Here is a 19231-nt window from a genome sequence, read left to right on the forward strand (position 1 = left end):
TCTAGAATCTCAAGCAGTACGATTCTCTTCATCTGTATTGACTCCCCTCCATTACTTGTCTGTTTATTGCCATTCCAAAAAAATCAACTTATTTTTAAGTTATTTTTCCTGAGTTGTGTTTTCTACTGGAGGGGACTAGTCCACCACTACAGAAAGCAGAATTTTTTTGTTTTAATTTTGATAATTTTATGATACCATTTGAATGAAAATTTCTCAGGCTATCACAAAGTCAAAGACAGGAATCATCATTTCATTTTAGTAAAACTATGAGAACATGTTAGATATGTAAAAGCCATCCATAATAATAAAAGTGTAATATGCTAATTAGACCGAACATCCTTCCACATGTCCTTCCGTCCTTCCGGACCAAGCCAGGGCTGCAAGGGAAGCCCAGGTCCCCGGTGCCTGCAGGCGGCCAGAGGGAAGCCCGGGTCCCGGGTGCCAGAGGGAAGCCAGTGCTGGCAGCTGGGGGAAGGAAGGCCTACTCTTGCAGAGATTTTGTGCATCAGGCCTCTAGTTGAATTATAATAGCACATTGTGGAGATGCTTAAGAGTTTGAGGTATTTTTGCCACATTATTCTAAATGATAGCATCTTCTCTCTGCCTACCCCTTCTTCAAATAATCTTAACAATTTTCTTTTCTTTTTTTTAATCTTCACCCGAGAATATTTTTCCATTGATTTTTAGAAAGAGTGGAAGAGAGAGGGAAAGACAGAAAGAAACATCAATGTGAGAGAAACACATCAATCGGTTGCCTCCTGCACAAGCCCCAACCAGGCCCCAGGCCGGGGAGAAGCCTGCAACCGAGGTATGTGCCCTTGACCAGAATCAAACCTGGGATCCTTTGGTCCACAGGCCAACGCTTTATCCACTGAGCCAAACCAGCTAGGGCACTGGCAATTTTCTATTAGATTTGAGTTTAAGAGCAAAAAACTGTCTTATTTTGATCAGTTGGTTTTTGCGTCAGGGGTTTTTGTGTATTTTCTTGTATTGTAACATGCTCTGGTGTTTATTACTCTTAGAAAATGTATAATAAAAACATTATGAAAAAAATCCTTCCCAAAATAATTCACAGAGAATGGTAGTATTTCTACCATTTACGAAATCCATTGTGATTTTTTTTTTTCAATTTAGAAGTGAAAAAAAGAAAGAAAATTAGGAAAGGCTGCTGATTGTAATTGAATAAAATAAAGTCTGGATAAATTAATTCTGGGAGATACACTTAAAATCTGTGCATTATTAGATAAATCAAATCATCTCTTACCTTTTGACAGCTTTGGTCAATAGGATCCACTGGAGTGGCTCTGGGATGGGTTACTCTAACATCATCTTTTCCACATTCCAGATTGGTCCATAACTCAGTTATAAGTGTGTTAATGAACCCTAAAAAGAATTGTTTTACATCATATTTATAGTATGCTATTTCTTTGGATTATGGAGGAAAGATACAATTATCCCTCTAACTAGATTGGTTCACATTGACAAAAGATACATAACCTCTAGAAATACACAACCTTGGTAGATATTATATTTGCTATTGTTAATATAACTTTATACCTTATTAACATAAAACTATAATGTTTAAATTCTAAAAGGTAATTTTTCTATAGACCTGAATCATATGGAAAAATGTAAAACAGAACATCAAATCATCAAGTCAGAAATTTTATAGGAATGGCATTCGAGGAGAAAGTGTCCCCTAGGTATAAAAGAAAAATATAGGCTCTGAAATTGAGAATATCACAGTTAAATTACAAAGCTGACAGCTTATCAGTGCATGACTTTAGAAAATTCCAAGGGTTGCCATGAAGTATAAATGGGGTAGCTATAGGGTTCCTAATATAGTACCTAGGACATCTTAGGAACTCAAGCTGTTGGTCTTCCTTCCTTTGTCCTGTGAAAAATTACATTTAACCCTCTCATGAAAAGTTTGATATTATGAGGCTCAGAAGTTTAATGACTTAACCAACAAGGAAATCTGAGATAAATCTAGTCTTCAAATGCTTTCATTAATGTGCCCTGAGGACTGAATAAATTGGATTTTATTCTAGATAGAAGAGTAAGTGATTCAGCTTAGTACAACTTTTACCAGGAAACATGTTTCATACTGAAAGAAGTTCAAAATAGTTCAGTCAAAAAACATTTAAAATATGCTATAGAAAAATATTTTTATTTAATAAGAGAATCAACAGTGATCACTGACGTTATGATCCAACTCTAAGCCTTGAAAAATATAATCACAGCATCTCTAGTAGAGATTACATCTTGTCTCCAGTTCAGGGTTCAGATAATTTTAAGATAAAGCATCTTAAATTCTCAATATTTGAACTTTTTAGAAATCCAATCCACAGTGGATAATACCTGCCAACTACAAACTGCAAAGACAGTGGTGAAAGTTAAGTGGTGACAAGGAAGCTTTCAAGAAAGGAAGAGGAAAAGGGGAGTGAGGAAATGATATCTATATATATAAAAGCCTACTATGCAAACTGTCCCCGCGGGAGTTCGACCAAGAGACCAATTGCTTGCGATGATGTGCGTTGACCACCAGGGGGAGGCGCAGAAGAAAGGAAGGCCCCTAGAACCAAGATGGTGGCATAGGTTAATGCCGGAGATTGCTGCCTTGAACAACCAAATCAAAACACACCTAAAAGATGGAACGGACATCATCCAGAACCACAGGAAGGCTGGCTGAGTGGAAATTCTACAACTAGGAGGAAAGAGAATATCATACCCAGACTCAGAGGAGGCGCAGTGCTGAAGTGAAATACTCAGGTACGGAGTGCGCGCGGAGCGGGCTGGCGGCGGAGGGCGCAGTTGGTGCTTTCAATCGGGAGGGAGTCTCAGATTCTGAGCTCCAGATCCGGGCGAGTCTCTAGGGACCCAGACTCAAACGGGAAAAGCGGGACTGTCTGGCTTCAGTCGGAACTCAAAGGCAGCTTTCTCTCCGAGGTTTGCAGCGGTTGCTGGGACTCTGTGACGCAGAGCCCCTAGGGACGGAACTGAGAGCCGCCATAACTGCTCTCTCCGGCCCACCCTGTTGATCCCGAGCCCGAGCGACCCACCCGCCCCACCCAAGCCCTGCGCAGAGCCATTTGCCAGATAGCCTCAGGCAAAGGCTAGATTAGCACCTCCCTAGAGGACAGAAGTTTTCCCACTGCAGACACAGCTGATTCTCACAGCCAGCTGGCCTGGAGGTCAAATCCCCCCAGTATTAACTACAACAATCAAGGTTTAACTACAGGAGGACTGCACACAAAGACCACTAGGGGGTGCACCAAGAAAGCATAAAAAATGCGGAGACAAAGAAACAGGACAAAACTGTCAATGGAGGATATTCAGTTCAGAACCACACTTTTAAGGTCTCTCAAGAACTGTCTAGAAGCCGCTGATAAACTTAATGAGATCCTCAACAAATCTAATGAGACCCTTGATGTTATGATAAAGAACCAACTAGAAATTAAACATACACGGACTGAAATAACGAATATTATACAGACTCCCAACAGCAGACCAGAGGAGCGCAAAAATCAAGGCAAAGATTTGAAATGCGAAGAAGCTAAAAACACCCAACCGGAAAAGCAAAATGAAAAAAGAATCCGAAAATACGAAGATAGTGTAAGGAGCCTCTGGGACAGCTTCAAGCATACCAACATCAGAATTATAGGGGTGCCAGAAGGTGATAGAGAGCAAGATATTGAAAACCTATTTGAAGAAATAATGACAGAAAACTTCCCCAACATGGTGAAAGAAATAGACTTACAAGTCCAGGAAGCACGGAGAACCCCAAACCAAAGGAATCCAAAGAGGACCATACCAAGACACATCATAATTAAAATGCCAAGAGCAAAAGACAAAGAGAGACTCTTAAGAGCAGCAAGAGAAAGAAACTTAGTTACCTACAAGGGAGTACCCATACGACTGTCAGCTGATTTCTCAACAGAAACCATGCAGTCCAGAAGAGAGTGGCAAGAAATATTCAAAGTGATGAATACCAAGAACCTACAACCAAGATTACTTTATCCAGCAAAGCTATCATTCAGAACTGATGGTCAGATAAAGAGCTTCACAGAAATGGAAAAGCTAAAGGAGTTCATCACCACCAAACCAGTATTATATGAAATGCTGAAAGGTATCCTTTAAGAAGAGGAAGAAGAAGAAAAAGGTAAAGATACAAATTATGAACAACAAACATGCATCTATCAACAAGTGAATCTAAGAATCAAGTGAATAAATAATCTGGTGATCATAATAGAATCGGGGACATAGAAAGGGAATGGACTGACTATTCTTGGGGGGGAAAGGGGTGTGGGAGATGCGGGAAGAGACTGGACAAAAATCATGCACCTATGGATGAGGACAGTGGGTGGGGAGTGAGGGCGGATGGTGGGGCAGGAACTGGGAGGAGGGGAGTTATGGGGGGAAAAAAGAGGAACAAATGTAATAATCTGAACAATAAAGATTTAATTAAGAAAAAAAATCAATAAAATATATTTAAAAAAAAAAAAAAAAAAAAAAACAAGAAAGGAAGGCCCCAGCCTGCAGCTGGCAGCCAGGGAAGGGAGGCCCTGGCCAGGAGCTGGCAGCAGGGGAAGGAGGGCCCTGGCCAGCAGCTGACAGAAGATGAGGGCAACTTCTTAAAGCATCAAGTATTTTTCAGTTTAGTTTATGACATGCCATTGTTCTGAGGAAAGAGAACAATTTTGTATATATTTCACAGGAAAAGAAAATCCCAGTAGGATCTCCTTTTCCTAAACCTTGTTCATGGATTGGTAGAATCAACATCATTAAAACGTTCATACTACCCAAAGGAATCTATAGATCCAATGCAATCCCCATTAAAATAGCAATGGCATACTTCAAAGACCTAGAACAAATTCTCCAAAAATTTATCTGGAATAAAAAAAGACCCTGAATAGCTGCAGCAATCTTGAGAAAGAAGAACAATGTTAGAGGGATTACAAAACCAGATATCAAACTGTATTACAAAGCCACTGTTCTCAAAACTACCTGGTACTGGCACAATAGCAGACATATAGACCAATGGATAAGAACAGAGAACCCAGAAATCAATCCAAGTCATTAGGCTCAATTAATATTTGACAAAGGAGGAAAAAGCATACAATGGAGTCAAGACAGTCTCTTCAATAAATGGTGTTGGGAAAATTGGTCAGATACATGCAAAAAAATGAAACTAGACCACCAACTTACACCATACACAAAAATAAACTCAAAATGGATAAAGGATAAACATAAGACGGGAAACTATAAAAATCTTAGAGAAATCCACAGACAGCAAAATATCAGACATATGGTGTAGCAATATCTTTACCGATACAGCTCATAGGACAATGGAAACTAAGGAGAAAATAAACAAATGGGACTACATCAAAATAAAAAGCTTCTGCACAGCAAAAGAAGCCATTAACAAAACAATAAGAAAGCCCACTGCATTGGAGAACATATTTGCCAATGTTATCTCTGATAAGGGTTTAATCTCCAAAATTTATAGGGAACTCATACAACTTAACAAAAGGAAGATAAATAATCCAATCAAAAAATGCGCAAAGGACCTAAATAGACACTTTTCGAAAGAAGACGTACAGAAGCCAAGAGACATATGAAAACATGCTAAAAATCACTAATCATCTGAGAGATGCAAATCAAACCAACAATAAGGTACCGTCTCACAGCTTCAGAATAGCCATCCTCAACAAATCAACAAATGACAAGTGCTGGAGAGGATGTGGAGAAAAAGGAACCCTCTTGCACTGCTGGTGGGAATGCAGACTGGTACAGCCACTGTGGAAAACAGTATGCAGTTTCCTCAAAAAGTTAAAAATGGGACTTCCATTTGACCCAGTAATCCCACTTCTAGGAATATATCCCAAGAAAACAGAAACACCAATCAGAGAGGATATATGCACCCCTATGTTCATAGCAGCACAATTTACAATAGCTAAGATTTGGAAATAGCCTAAATGCCCATCAACTGACGAGTGGATTAGAAAACTGTGATACATCTATACAAAGGAATACTACGCTGCTATAAAAAAGATGGAATTCTTACCATTTGCAACAGCATGGATGGAAATGGAGAGCATTATGCTAAGTGAAATAAGCCAGTGAGAGAAAGATAAATATCACATGATCTCACTCATTTGTGGAATATAATAAACAACATAAACTGATGAACAAAAATAGAACCAGAGACACAGAAGCATTGAACAGACTGTCCAACCTATGAGGGAAGGCGGGGGGTGAAGGGGTAAGAGATCAACCAAAGGATTTGTATGCATGCATATGAGCATAACCAAAGAACACAGACAGTGGGGGGGTGAGGGCATGTGCTGGGGGTCGGGGTGGCCGGGGAGAGGTCAATGGTGGAAAAGGGAGACTCATGTAATACTTTAAACAATAAAGAATTTAAATTAAAAAAAAAAAAAAGAAACCCTGTAACTTTTTTTGACCTAAGGCCTAATTTGGAAAAAATAACTTTAGAGTAGTATGCTGATACTTGACGATGCCAATTAAATTTTCCATTGGCTTACTCATTATATTTAAATGATTATAATTCTAACCAGAGGCCTGATGCACGAAATTCATGCAAGGGGCTCGGCCTTCACAGCCCCGGCTGGGTCGCGGCCCTGGCTGCCTTGCGCCCTTGCAGCCCCGCCTCCCGCCCACTGGTCGTTCCGGAGGGTCGTTCCAGAAGGTCATTCCGCTGTCTGGTCTAATTAGTATATTAGCTCTTTATTATATAGGATTAAAAGAAAAAACGTACCTGAACTTTGTAGTGCTATTGTACCTGCTGCTGTTGATGCCACTTGGGTAACCAAAACTCCATAGTCAAACATTTTATGCCTGCTGATCTAAACAGCATAAATAAGGAACAACCATGAGAGGCAGGAAAACATAGCATGCTAACATTTACTTACATGTAGAGTTACTAATTTTTTATATTAAAATACCAGAAAATAACAAATAAAACCCAGAGATTATTTCAAGTAAAAATAAGAATGGCAAAAACAAACTCAGAAACTATCATAATTGAGTTAATACTAATGTAATATTTTTGACAACTTAATTTCTGATCTAGGTTCTTGTCCCAGCCATGTAACTAAGTAGCTTTTTGACCTTGAACAAGTCACTTCTCTCTCTAGGTCTAACTCTCTTCATACATAATAAGGGACTTTGACAAGATGTAAAGTAAGATTCTTTCCAACTCCAAATTCTATTATGTTATTACTTAATTTGTTAGATTAGTTTTTCAAGGATAAATTTCCTCATCAATAAAACTGTATTGACTGCCAGTTTTTTAACTGGGCTTTTAACTAATCAAACAAATTTAAAAAGTAAAATGGTATCTTCTTAAAAATTACAATAACTTTTTTTAAAAAATATATATTTCTTTATTGATTTCAGAGAGGAAGGGAGAAGGATAGAAACATCAATGATGATAGATAATCACTGATTGGCTGCCTCCTGTACACCCCACTACTGGGGATCGAGCCCGCAACCCAGGCATGTGCCCTTGGCCAGAATTGAACCTAGGACCCTTCAGTCCACAGGCTGACGCTCTATCCACTGAGCCAAGCTAGCTAGGGCAAAAAGTTATAATTACTTTTAAAGGCAATATGATTTTTTTTCTAAGGAAGGGAATATATATATATGTATATGTATATATGTATGTATGTATATGTATATGTATATGTATATGTATATGTGTGTGTGTGTGTGTGTGTGTGTGTGTGTGTGTGTATAATATATACTAGAGGCCCGGTGCACAAAAATTTGTGCACTCGGGGGGAAAGCGGGGTCCCTCAGCCCGGCCTGTGCCCTCTCGCAGTCTGGGACCCCTCGAGAGATAACGACCTGCTGGCTTAGGCCTGCTTCCAGGTGGCAGAGGGCAGGCCCAATCCCTAGGTGCAGCCCCTAGTAGGGCTCAGAGCAGGGCTGATTGGGGAGTTGGGGCACCGCCCCTGTCATGCCAGAGCAGGGCGGATGGGGAGGTTGTGATGCCACCCTCAGTCATGCTCAGGGTAGGGCTGATTGGGGGGTTGGGGCACCGCCCCCTGTCACACTCAAGGCAGGGTCGATGGGGAGGTTGCGGCGCCACCCCGTCACTCACAGAGCAGGGCCCATCAGGGGGGTTGGGGCTCCGTACCCTGTCATGCACAGAGCAGGGTAGATCAGGGGGTTGGGGAGCTCCCCCCCCGTCACGCACAGAGCAGGGCCGATCAGGGGGTTGAGGAGTTCCCCCTCACAGAGTAGGGCCGATAGGGGAGTTGGGGCACCGCCCCCTGTCACACACAGAGCAGGGCCAATCAGGGGGTTGGGGCACCACACCCTGTCACACTCAGGGCAGGGCCAATGGGGAGGTTATGGCTCTACCCCTCACACACAGAGCAGGGCCCGTGGGGGGCGGTTGGGGCGTCGCCCTCTATCACCCACAGAGCAGGGCCGATCAGGGGGTTGGAGCCCCGCCACTGTCACACTCAGGGCAGGGCCGATGGGGAGGTTATGGCTCTACCCAGTCACACACAGAGCAGGGCCCGTGGGGGGAGGGGGGGTTGGGGCGCCGCACCCTGTCACACACAGAGCAGGGCCGATCAGGGGGTTGAGGCGCCGCACCCTGTCACACACAGAGCAGGGCCGATCAGGGGATTGGGGCACCGCAGCTTGTCACACACAGAGCCGCAGGGCGATCAGGGGGTTGGGGAGCTCCCCCCTATCAGGCACAGAGCAGGGCTGATCAGAGGGTTGGGGCGCCTTCCCCTGTCACGAACAGAGCAGGGCCAATAGGGAGGTTGTGGCCCCGCCCCCTGTCACACACAGAGCTGCAGGGCGATCAGGGGGTTTGGGCTCTGCCCCCTGTCACGCTGACCCCGGTGCTGGGAGGCATATTACCCTTTTACTATATTGGACAGAGTCCTGGTGCACAGGTGGGGGCCAGCTGGTTTGCCCTGAAGGGTGTCCTGGATCAGGGTGGGGGTCCCCACTGGGGTGCCTGGCCAGCCTGGGTGAGGGGATGATGGCTGTTTGCAGCTGGTCACACACCCTTCAGGGTGGGGTCCCCACTGGGGTGCCTGGCCAGCCTGGGTGAGGGGATGATGGCTGTTTGCAGCTGGTCACACACCCTTCAGGGTGGGGTCCCCACTGGGGTGCCTGGCCAGCCTGGGTGAGGGGATGATGGCTGTTTGCAGCTGGTCACACACCCTTCAGGGTGGGGGTCCCCATTGGGGTGCCTGGCCAGTCTGGGTAAGGGACTGAGGGGGTTTTCAGGCTGGCGGGTGACTGAAGCTCCCAACCGCTCCTTTTTTTCATTTTTCTTTTTATTCTGGGCCAGCTTTAGCTCTGAGGCTTGGCTCCAGCTCTTAGGCCTCCGCTGCTGAAAGTAGGTTTCTGGCCTTTGTTTACCTTCTGTATTTGAAACAATGTTGCGATACTGCTGGCTGAAGCCCGGGACTAAAGCAGGTATCTGGGGTTTTGTTTAGCTTCTATATTTGTAACATAGTTGCTTAGAGTTGCAGCTCGGAGACCGGCAGCGGCAGGCGGGGAACATTGGAGTCCTCCGTCACTGAAGCAAGCAAGCCTCATGTTTGCTTCCAGCTGCCTGGCTGCCGGCCGCCATCTTGGCTGGCAGTTAATTTGCATATCACCCTGATTAGCCAATGGGAAGGGTAGTGGTCGTACGCTAATTACCATGTTTCTCTTTTATTAGATAGGATGCCTAAGTGACCATCCGACTGTTCGACCGTTCGCCCGGTAGCTATGACGAGCAATGACCACCAAGGGGCAAACACTCCGACCAGTAGCGGAGGGAGCCCGATTCCTCGCGGAATCGGCTGGGGGTTAGGTTGTTGCTGGGGTACTGCTGGCCCCAAATCTGCTTCAACCGCACTCAGACTCAGAGAGGAGGGAGGAGGGAGCCAGTGGGCATCCAGGTCTTGGGGGCTGGGCCTGAGGGAGGGGTCTCGCAATCCTCGGGGGATGTCAGAGAGCCGGTTTTAGCCCAGTGCCCACTGGCCAGGCTGACGGACCCCACTGGTGCACAAATCCGTACACCGGGCCAGTTTCGGCCCGATCCCTGCAGGCCAGGCCAAGGGATCCCACCAGTGCCCAAATCCATGCACCAGGCCTCTAGTTTTACATATAAAATACTCTCCAGCAAAAAATGTTCAGCATTAATGTACAGATTTCTAAAGAGTGTTGTAGAAAACCTTAAACAATTTATTTCACCCAGAGAATATTGTACATGTATTCATGGTAAAATACAAAAATGAGTATCTCTCTTAGCAGAAATCAGAATAAGGAAATAACAAAGACATTATATAATGTTCTTCCTTCTCAGACTTTGGCTAAGATCAGATTGGCTTATAAAATGTTTGACTTCTAAACAGAGGTAACCACTTAGGAATTTATATTTTTTTAACATTTCATTTAAAAAATCTATTTCAATAAAATTTTTAAAATATAAGCTGTACAGTCAGTTTTAGGGGCAAAAAACCTGAAGGACCATGGAAGTTAGGTTAATTTCTTCAATTTTCTGCTATTTGTGTCTTTATCATTTGCCTTCCTTTTTCTATTTTTATTACTCATATCTCTCTTCCTTAATTTGCCATCCAATAGTTCTGCAATTAGATGACATAGAAGTAAGATAAATGTCTATCCTTTTCCCACTTGCCTTACTCCATAACAACTGCAAACACACCTTACTCAATCACCCCCACTGATCCTGCTGATCCAAACATGAGAAGCCTTGGGGCTTCCCAGATTCACATGAAGTACTGAAAGGAAGGAGCAGAAGAAAACCACAGAGAAGTTAGAGATGCTTTGTTAACAAGACTCAGATTTCGTGGACACTGTTAAATACAAACCTGAGTTCTAGTATTACTTCTGTCAGTCACTAGAGCATAAGCAGAATATTTAACCATCCTGGGTCTCCACTTTCTCTTCAGCACAATTAAGGAAATGGCCTAATGGTTTTCTGACCAGGTAAGTGAGGGTCTACATATTCAAAAAGTGTTGTGAATAGCATAGAGCACCATTTGAGTACTGTAATAACTTCTAAGATGATAAGTTTCTGAGATCTGGGAAACAATGACTTCTATTATAACCACCAGTATGGTACAAAGGAAGACAAGGTTGTCTTAAAATTTGTGAATGTGAAAAATGGTATCTAGTCATAGGTGTATTATCACAAGAGTAAAAGTGGTTTGCATGGTTTCATGCATCTGAATGATACTAAAAAATGTATTTGAACGGCTTGGATATTTTCAAAAATGTAAAAAGAAAAATGAAAACCCAAATGGTCAACTAGTACTGAAAGAGATTCAAATTCACCATCAGATAAACTCAAATTAAAACAACACAATTTCATTTATGTAAACTATATTTGATATAGTCTGAATGTACGTCCCCAAAAAATTCATGTTAAAATCCTAACCCCCCAAAAGGTAATAGCAGTAAGTGGGGCCTTTAGGAGGTGATTAGGTCATGAAGAAGGAGTGTCCTTATGAATGGGATTAGTGCTCTTATAAAAAAAGATTGCTGAGAGCTCCCTAGCTCCTGCCATGTGAGGGCCTTCACCTGACCATGCTAGCATCCAGATCTTGGACTTCCAGCCTCTGGAACTGTAAGCAATAAACCTGCTACTTATAAGTCACCCAGAATGTAGTATTTTGTAATAGCAGCCTGAATAGACTAAGACAATATTATACAAGAAGTATGCACATTCAAAAATATTACACATAGCACACTGGTATGAAGCCTGGAGTAGGGGGATATATGCAGAGTAAACAGGACTGATAGGAGAATAAATTTAATCAAGAGAGAAATCTTGCATGGACAGATGGGGACAATATGCAATGAAATGAAACATGTAAACAACAAAATTCTCCATACCTGAGGTCCATTTAAACAAATAAAAACACATCTGCACATACCAACCTAGTATAATAAACAGATGTTCGTATGTTTTATTTATAAAGAGATGTTCTGGCCCCACCCTCAGGAACTACTTAATCTACATTGGCAAAAGCAATCCTAAAAAGTTAACTATTTGTTTTTTATAGGCTTAAATAAAAGCAGCCCTACCCTGAGCATGACTGAGGGTGGCATCACAACCTCCCCATCCGCCCTGCTCTGGCATGACAGGGGGCGGTGCCCCAACTCTCCAGTTGGCAATGCTCTGAGCCCTACTAGGGGCTGCACCTAGGGATTGGGCCTGCCCTCTGCCACCTGGAAGCAGGCCTAAGCCAGCAGGTCGTTATCTCTCAAGGGGTCCCAGACTGCGAGAGGGCACAGGCCGGGCTGAGGGACCCCCCTCCCCCCGAGTGCACAAATTTTTGTGCACCAGGCCTCTAGTCTATATATATAAAAGCCTAAGCGACAGTACAACCAAACAACCAGAACGACCGGAACGACCGGTCGACCAGTCGCTATTACATGCACTGGCCACCAGGGGGCAGATGCTCAATGCAGGAGCTGCCCCTGGTGGTCAGTGCGCTCCCATAGGGGGAGTGCCACTCAGCCAGAAGCCGGGCTCACAGCTGGTGAGAGCTGCGGCGGCGGGAGCCTCTCTTCATTCCGCAGCAGCGCTACGGAGTGGCAGCCGCAGGTGCAGCAGGCCGGGATGAGCACAAGCAGCATGGCACCTGGCCCCAGCTCGGGCTCCTCCCTGGCCACCTGCTGCTTGGCGCACTGCTACATCCCTCAGGGAATGTCTGAATACCGGTTGAGGCCCGATCCCCACACAAATCCATGCACAAATCCATGCACCGGGCCTCTAGTGATATTTATAAGCAGGCAACCTAATCACATCAAAAAACAACAGCTGCCAGAGACAGAGAATAAAGGCATACTACCTATGATCCTAAAAAGCTCAGAGTTCTAGGGATATTCACCGTGACAGCAAAAACTGAATATACCTCTATGACCTCTATCTGAGAAAAGGCTGTATTATAAATTTTATTTAACAGTAGTAATAATAAAATCCCTCTTCAAATATGTGTTTCTTTTCAAATGTGACGCCTACATTGCCACGGACACATACATTTAACCCCAACAGGTTTTTCTCCTGAGGTTCCACCCAGTTTTAGTATATCCATATGTTTGATAGCACCTGTACAAAACACCTGGATAATTAACTGAATTTTTCAATTGCATAGGCTTGTTTGCTATCCTGTAAATACAGCCATAGATACCAACATCAACTCTCTAACGCTTTCCTAAAAAACAAAATCAAGTTAAACATTACAGTGCTGTATGGTTTTTAAACTCAGGTTTAATGACCTCTTCAAGCACAGAAAACAGGATAATATTCTTAATGGCTTTTAAAGCAACAAAAATTCCTTTTGACTGTGGCAGATGGTAATTCGTACCTGTAATTTTTTTGCATATCGGTTGAACATAAATGTCACACATTCACTGATGGCACCTGTTCTTTGAAGAAGTAGTAGTCCTTTAGGGGTAGCAGCAAAATTTAGTAAACCATCTAACAAATTCTCTTCCCAAGCCATACTGAAACAGGTGAAGAAAAGGTATGAGGTTCTTTATTATACTCAAATGGAACAGAAAATATTTTAGCTTAATACTGCTAATTAAATTTGCAGAGTACACATTGGTTGCAAAGTATTCAATATTTTTTAAAATATGACAAAAAGCATAGTTTCCTCAATAGTGAACTCTTTTTACTTTTATTTATTTTTAGAGAGAGAGGAAGGGAGAGTGAGAGAGAGAGAAACATCAATGTGAGAGCAAAACATCCTGGGATCAAGTCCGCAACCCAGGCATGTGTCCTCACTGGAAATCGATCCTACAACCTTTCAGTGCATGGTATGAATCACGTCAGTCAGGCAATAGGATATCTTTGCATTGATTTTTAGAGAAAGTGCAAGCGGGTGGAGAGAGGGGAGGGGAGGGGAGGGGCGAGGCGGGGAGGGGAGGGGCGGGCCGGGGAGGGGAGGGGAAGAGAGATAGAAACATCAATGTGAGAGAGACACATCAATTGGTTGCCTCCCAAACACCATCTGACCAGGGCCAGGAATCAAGCCTGTAACCGAGGTATGTGTCCTTCACTGGAACTGAACCCACAACTCTTCGGTCTGTGGGCCAACGTTCTAGCCACTGAGCCAAACCATCTAGGGCAATAATTCTTTTATTTCTTACATCTTCTATCCCAGTAATTTTCCTTCACTGAATGAATCAAATATTCACTGCACGTGTCCGCATTTTTATTATATCTATGATAGATTCTCTTACAAATGCTTAAATTGCCTTCCTATTATAATTCTGCTGTGCCTGGATTTCCTGAGCCCAACCTCTCCATTATTTTGAAATTTACTTCCTTTTCATTATTGAGTATCTGTTTTCTAATTTTCTAAAGCATACCAGGCATATTATATTTATTTTCATAAGTTTTTATTATACTTTTACAGAATGACTTTTTTGTCTCTCAGAACAGTTCTAAAAGGAAAGCTAGTAACATTCTCCAGAGAAAAAACCTGAAACAGTCACAAGACATACTTTTAATAGGAGAATGAAAGATGGAAATCTGGAAATACAGAAGGGGATATGAGAATTTCATTTTGAAATACCACAATTAAGAGACAACATATTACCTACTGGATATTCCTAATTGTCTGGAAAGAAATTGTAGAGATTAAAATAGTTCACTCCCAGTGTACCTTGCATGAGCCTTATCATATAAATTGAACACACCATATTGCTATGTTGTATTTATTTATTTGTATTCTACACTACTAAATAAGCTCTCTAAAGTATATAGTTATCCTCAGAACTCAGCAAAAAAATTAGTCCAATAAATAGTTGAATGAATGAGTACAAAATGAATGCACAGAGATAAAAATAAAAAGACTTCCAAAATTACAGATCTAAAATTTACCTCAAAAATGATTTGCAGAAATGTTTTTTCCCTCACTCCTTCACCAAAGAACAAAATGCCAGTTGATTTAAGTTTATGACAACTATATCATATAAAGTTAATTCTCTAAAAACTAGCTATAATTGTTTTTTTAACTATTACACTGTTTAAAAGATGCAAAAGGTTTTTTGATTGACTGGTTGGTTTGCTTTGACCTACCCAAAACAAATGTTAGTTTTTGGATTTCTCTTCAGAGAATCCTTCAAGATTCTTCTCTAATTATGATCTGTTTAGACTCTGCCAGCACTCAAGAAGAGAATCCAGGAACATATTTCACCACATCTTAATTAAAAAAAATAATGTATTTCGATTCATCTGTCAACTTCTTGAGACAATGAACCCAACAGCTCACACTCCTGTCTCATCTTTGGGGCTCATCCAGGATCGCCCAGGGACGATCAGCTTTTGCTGTTGGACTGAAGTGGTCCATTTACCTGTGCACATCAAAGCCCATTAAGACACCAACAGAAGTTTACAGCCAAGAAACTCCAGGCCGAGATAAGCAACAAACCAGTCGTGGCTGACGTCAGGACCAGCTGACCTGCCGCCCTGGTGCCACTATCAACCAGTGGAGACCACAACCCTGAGAGGACACAGCTGGAAAACTACTGAATATTCTGTTAAGATCTTTCCCTGGGACTCCCTGAAAGTCTCCCCCTTAAAGCCCTTAGGATGGAGGACCAGTGCACTCTTGCTCCCGGGAGTAGTCCGTGGACTTTCCTTTTTCCTTCTCTCTCTCCATCATTCCTTTCGCAGGCATGTTACCACTACTCTCCTCACTCCCAAGCTCCAAGGGCCCTTCTTTTACCTCCATAACTCATTTCCTAAGCCCATTTCTTCTAGGAATTACTTCTTCTACCTCGGTAATTTACCCAATAAATGTTCTCTTACATAGATACATAGATAGATGATAGATAGATAGATAGATAGATAGATAGATAGATAGATGACAGATAGATAGATAATATTTCCCCCATTAATCTGACTCCATGTCTTATTGATATCTATGAAGAAACATAGACTTCTAAATTTAAAATGAGTATAAATACTGATGTAAATTATTTCCCCTTCCAAAGTCTTATTAAAACACATTCTCACATATTTTGAAAAATCATTATTTAAATATACATGGACTTCATTGGCATTCAAAAATACTTTCCTTCTACTGAACTCCCTAGTTAGGTTTCCAATGTTAGTATTTGGTAATTCTCCAAATTTTCTGGAAACAACTCCACATGTCAAGTTTCCTAACCCAAAATGTAAATACAGAATGAAGCAAGTATAATAAATATTGCTAGATTTTTTTTAAAGTTATAAATCTAATCTCTAAACTTCCAGGTATAATTTTCCTTGGTCCTATACATAACTTACCTTGCCATAAAATGTTTTTCCTACAGTAGTCTGTTACATTCTTATTTTTAAAAATATTTCAGCATATATGTTTTTAATTTATTTAATCAAGTATACTTACATGTTTGGGGACTCCTGGCTTACCGAAGAGACAGAATCTGAACCCTCTACTGGAGTAGGAATTCTTTCTGATACCAAATTTGTCTAAAACATAACAGATTAATTCGCACTTTTTTTTTTTCACTGATAGCATTACATTCCTCATGCTACACTTTTTTTTAAATTACCTTCAAAAGTTAAATTTGGTTCTTAATTAAATATCATTTAAAGTATCTCCTTATATGTATATACGTATAACCTATGGACACAGACAATAGTGCAGTGAAGGGCTGGGGAGGGTGCGGGAGTGGGATGGAGGAGGTTAATGGGGGTTGGGGGGGGGGGATGGGACATCTGTAATACTTCATTAATTAAAATAAATTTTTAAAGTACTTCCTAAATAAAGCATATGAATGTAGGGAAAAAAAGACAGTCTATTGATATATATATTATATTTGACTACTACTACATTATAATCTACAGTGTCCATAACAAAAATCCAGCGTCTGTAAAAACTGCACAGAAATAACTTCCAAAGAAGAATGTCAGTCTATGCAAAGATAATTTATCTCAGCTTCTCTTGCCAGAAGAAAAGACTCTGTAGTACCGTTAGGTCCTAGAACTGTGTTCTAGGGAGAGGAGATACGAAAGTCATCCTGTGCCAAATTAAAAAGCATTACGCCCTCCAGAGAATTGTGATGCTAAAGAAGTCCCATTTGCCCCCATCAAATACTATTTTAACTGCAATATGACACTAGAATAATTATATTTAAAATAAAGATTTGCAGGGAGGGAAAAAAATCTTGAAAATACTTACCTTCTTCCATGCATTTGCTATAGATTCATGCAGACCGTAAGGAATTAACACTTGCAAGCCTTCGCATGTACCATATATTTGGCAACATGTGGAAATAAAAGCTCCTTTCACCATGGGCAACATTTCCGATCCAGAAAAAACAGAAATATCTTCATCAAGAAGTTTTTTCAAAAACTGGGCTATTTTATGAGCACCTGTAGAACTAACAGATGATACCTAAAGGTGATTCCAAGATTATAAACCATGCATTTATAAAACACTACCAAAGGCTAGCTTTGTCACAAATTCCTCATCTGCTTGGCTTGCTTTTAGTTCTCCTCTAACCTTTTCTCTGACATATCAATATTCTTGTTCCTACCCATGCGCAGATGTCTAATAATGAGAACATTTTCAATAGAACTGAGGGAAAATGTAACAGGAAAAGTGTGTGGTTTAATCTGTCATGAGTAATCGGCTATGCTGGTCATGTTTTTTGCTTAATGGCTGTGATATCTTTCCAAATCTCTCTGAGCCCAGTAGATAGTTAGCTATTGTCATCTATTCCCAGAATTCTCTTCTTTCCTCTGCATAGTCCATAATCCTGGTTACTCCTTCAACTTTCTGATGATCTAATATGTTATTAGTGGCTGGTCAGGAAACTAACTGTACCTAAAATAGTTATCTATATTTTCATTAACATATAGCATGGCATCTTGGAAATTTTGAATCAGATTTACAAAATATGCTACTAATTCCACAAATTATTTGAAACACAGACACATACCTTTTTTCTTCAGAAGAGTTCATATTTTCTCCATAAAGAAGTAAGGTGAGCCCTTCTTCTACAGACGCAATTCTTGCCAAAATATCCGCTATGCAAATTAAAGCTGCTTCAGAGCAATGTGGAGCAGCCTGTACATTAAAAAGGGAACAGGCACATATTTGATGACATGCTGGCATATCCCAGACTAAAATTCAAGGGCAGGAGTGTAATCTAATAAAGTTATACTGCCACAACAAAAAGAAAGTTATGATTGTTTGGCTGTGAAATGATATGTCTGAATTAAAAGTAACATTAGATTAGAGTCTCTTACCAGCATAGCTGATGAGGAAAATTCATACAGACTTTTTATGCAAATCAGTTAGTTTATTAAGACAATTGAGAGAACTGCTGCTATGACAATTTTATATGTAACTAGTGGCCCGGTGCACAAAATCTGTGCACATTAAAAGGGAATTAATTAGAGGAAATATTTTAATATTGCTATTTTGTTTCCATCTCTCCATCCCAGTCTCTCCCAGTCTCTGTCTTTCTCTGTTTTTCTCAGCAGTCCTCCAGGCCTCCCTGCCTCCCTCTCTCCCTCTTCCTCTTTCCCAGCTGGGAAGGGGCAGGGCCAGTGGGGGCAGCTCCACCCTCTGCCCGTCCTGGGGCCTCATTCTGAGAGAGGCTCCAAGAGCGAGCTGGGAGGGAGGGAAAGAAAGGGAGAAAAAGGTGTGAGCTGGTGGGTGCTGCACGTGTCTGTGCGTGTGCGGTTGTGAGTGAGTGAGAGTGCTGGCCCCACCTCCCCCGGCCCCAGCGCCACAAGTCCCCACCCACCAGAACCTGTTGCTCATGCAGCCTGGGTGTTAGGTCGAACCTTCAGTCGTTTTGGATGTGACAGACCCTGGCTCTTTATATATATAGATTCTTGTGGACAAATGCAGTAGCTTCTCTATTTCCACTTTGCCCTTTATTTCCCATTCACTAGTTTCCTGTACAGGCATACCTTGGAGACATTTAGGTTCAGTCCCAGACATGGCAATAAAGGGTATAATCTTTTGGCTGGTGGAGGGTCTTGCCTCCAATTTGTAAAAAACGTAATATCTGTAAAGTGCAATAAATCTAAGCAGAATAAAATAAGGTTTACCTGTATACCCAATCTAATTTTATTATACAGAGTCTTTAACACACTACCATCCTTTTTAGGGGATAGCATCCTTTCCTAAGTTGTAGTCATAAGTTGTAGGTCTAAGGACAGCCAATTCATGGGCTGGCCAATAGC

The 19231-nt window shown here is 41.7% G+C and overlaps 1 protein-coding gene across 2 annotated transcripts in view; it reads right to left on the bottom strand.

The window, feature by feature from the left end:
- TBC1D32 (TBC1 domain family member 32) overlaps positions 1-19231 on the bottom strand; it is a 118316-nt gene that overhangs the window by 61235 nt on the left and 37850 nt on the right. For both annotated transcript variants that reach the window (XM_036317911.1, XM_036317912.1), the window contains exons 15-20: positions 17974-18101; positions 17211-17412; positions 16416-16498; positions 13383-13521; positions 6782-6869; positions 1265-1383 (exon numbers count right to left, since the gene is read on the bottom strand). In XM_036317911.1, the coding sequence (XP_036173804.1) occupies positions 1265-1383; positions 6782-6869; positions 13383-13521; positions 16416-16498; positions 17211-17412; positions 17974-18101 (759 nt within the window). The remainder of the gene's footprint in view (positions 1-1264; positions 1384-6781; positions 6870-13382; positions 13522-16415; positions 16499-17210; positions 17413-17973; positions 18102-19231) is intronic.

Source organism: Myotis myotis, unplaced genomic scaffold, assembly GCF_014108235.1.
Source record: "Myotis myotis isolate mMyoMyo1 unplaced genomic scaffold, mMyoMyo1.p scaffold_m19_p_7, whole genome shotgun sequence".
Lineage (NCBI taxonomy): Eukaryota > Metazoa > Chordata > Mammalia > Chiroptera > Vespertilionidae > Myotis > Myotis myotis.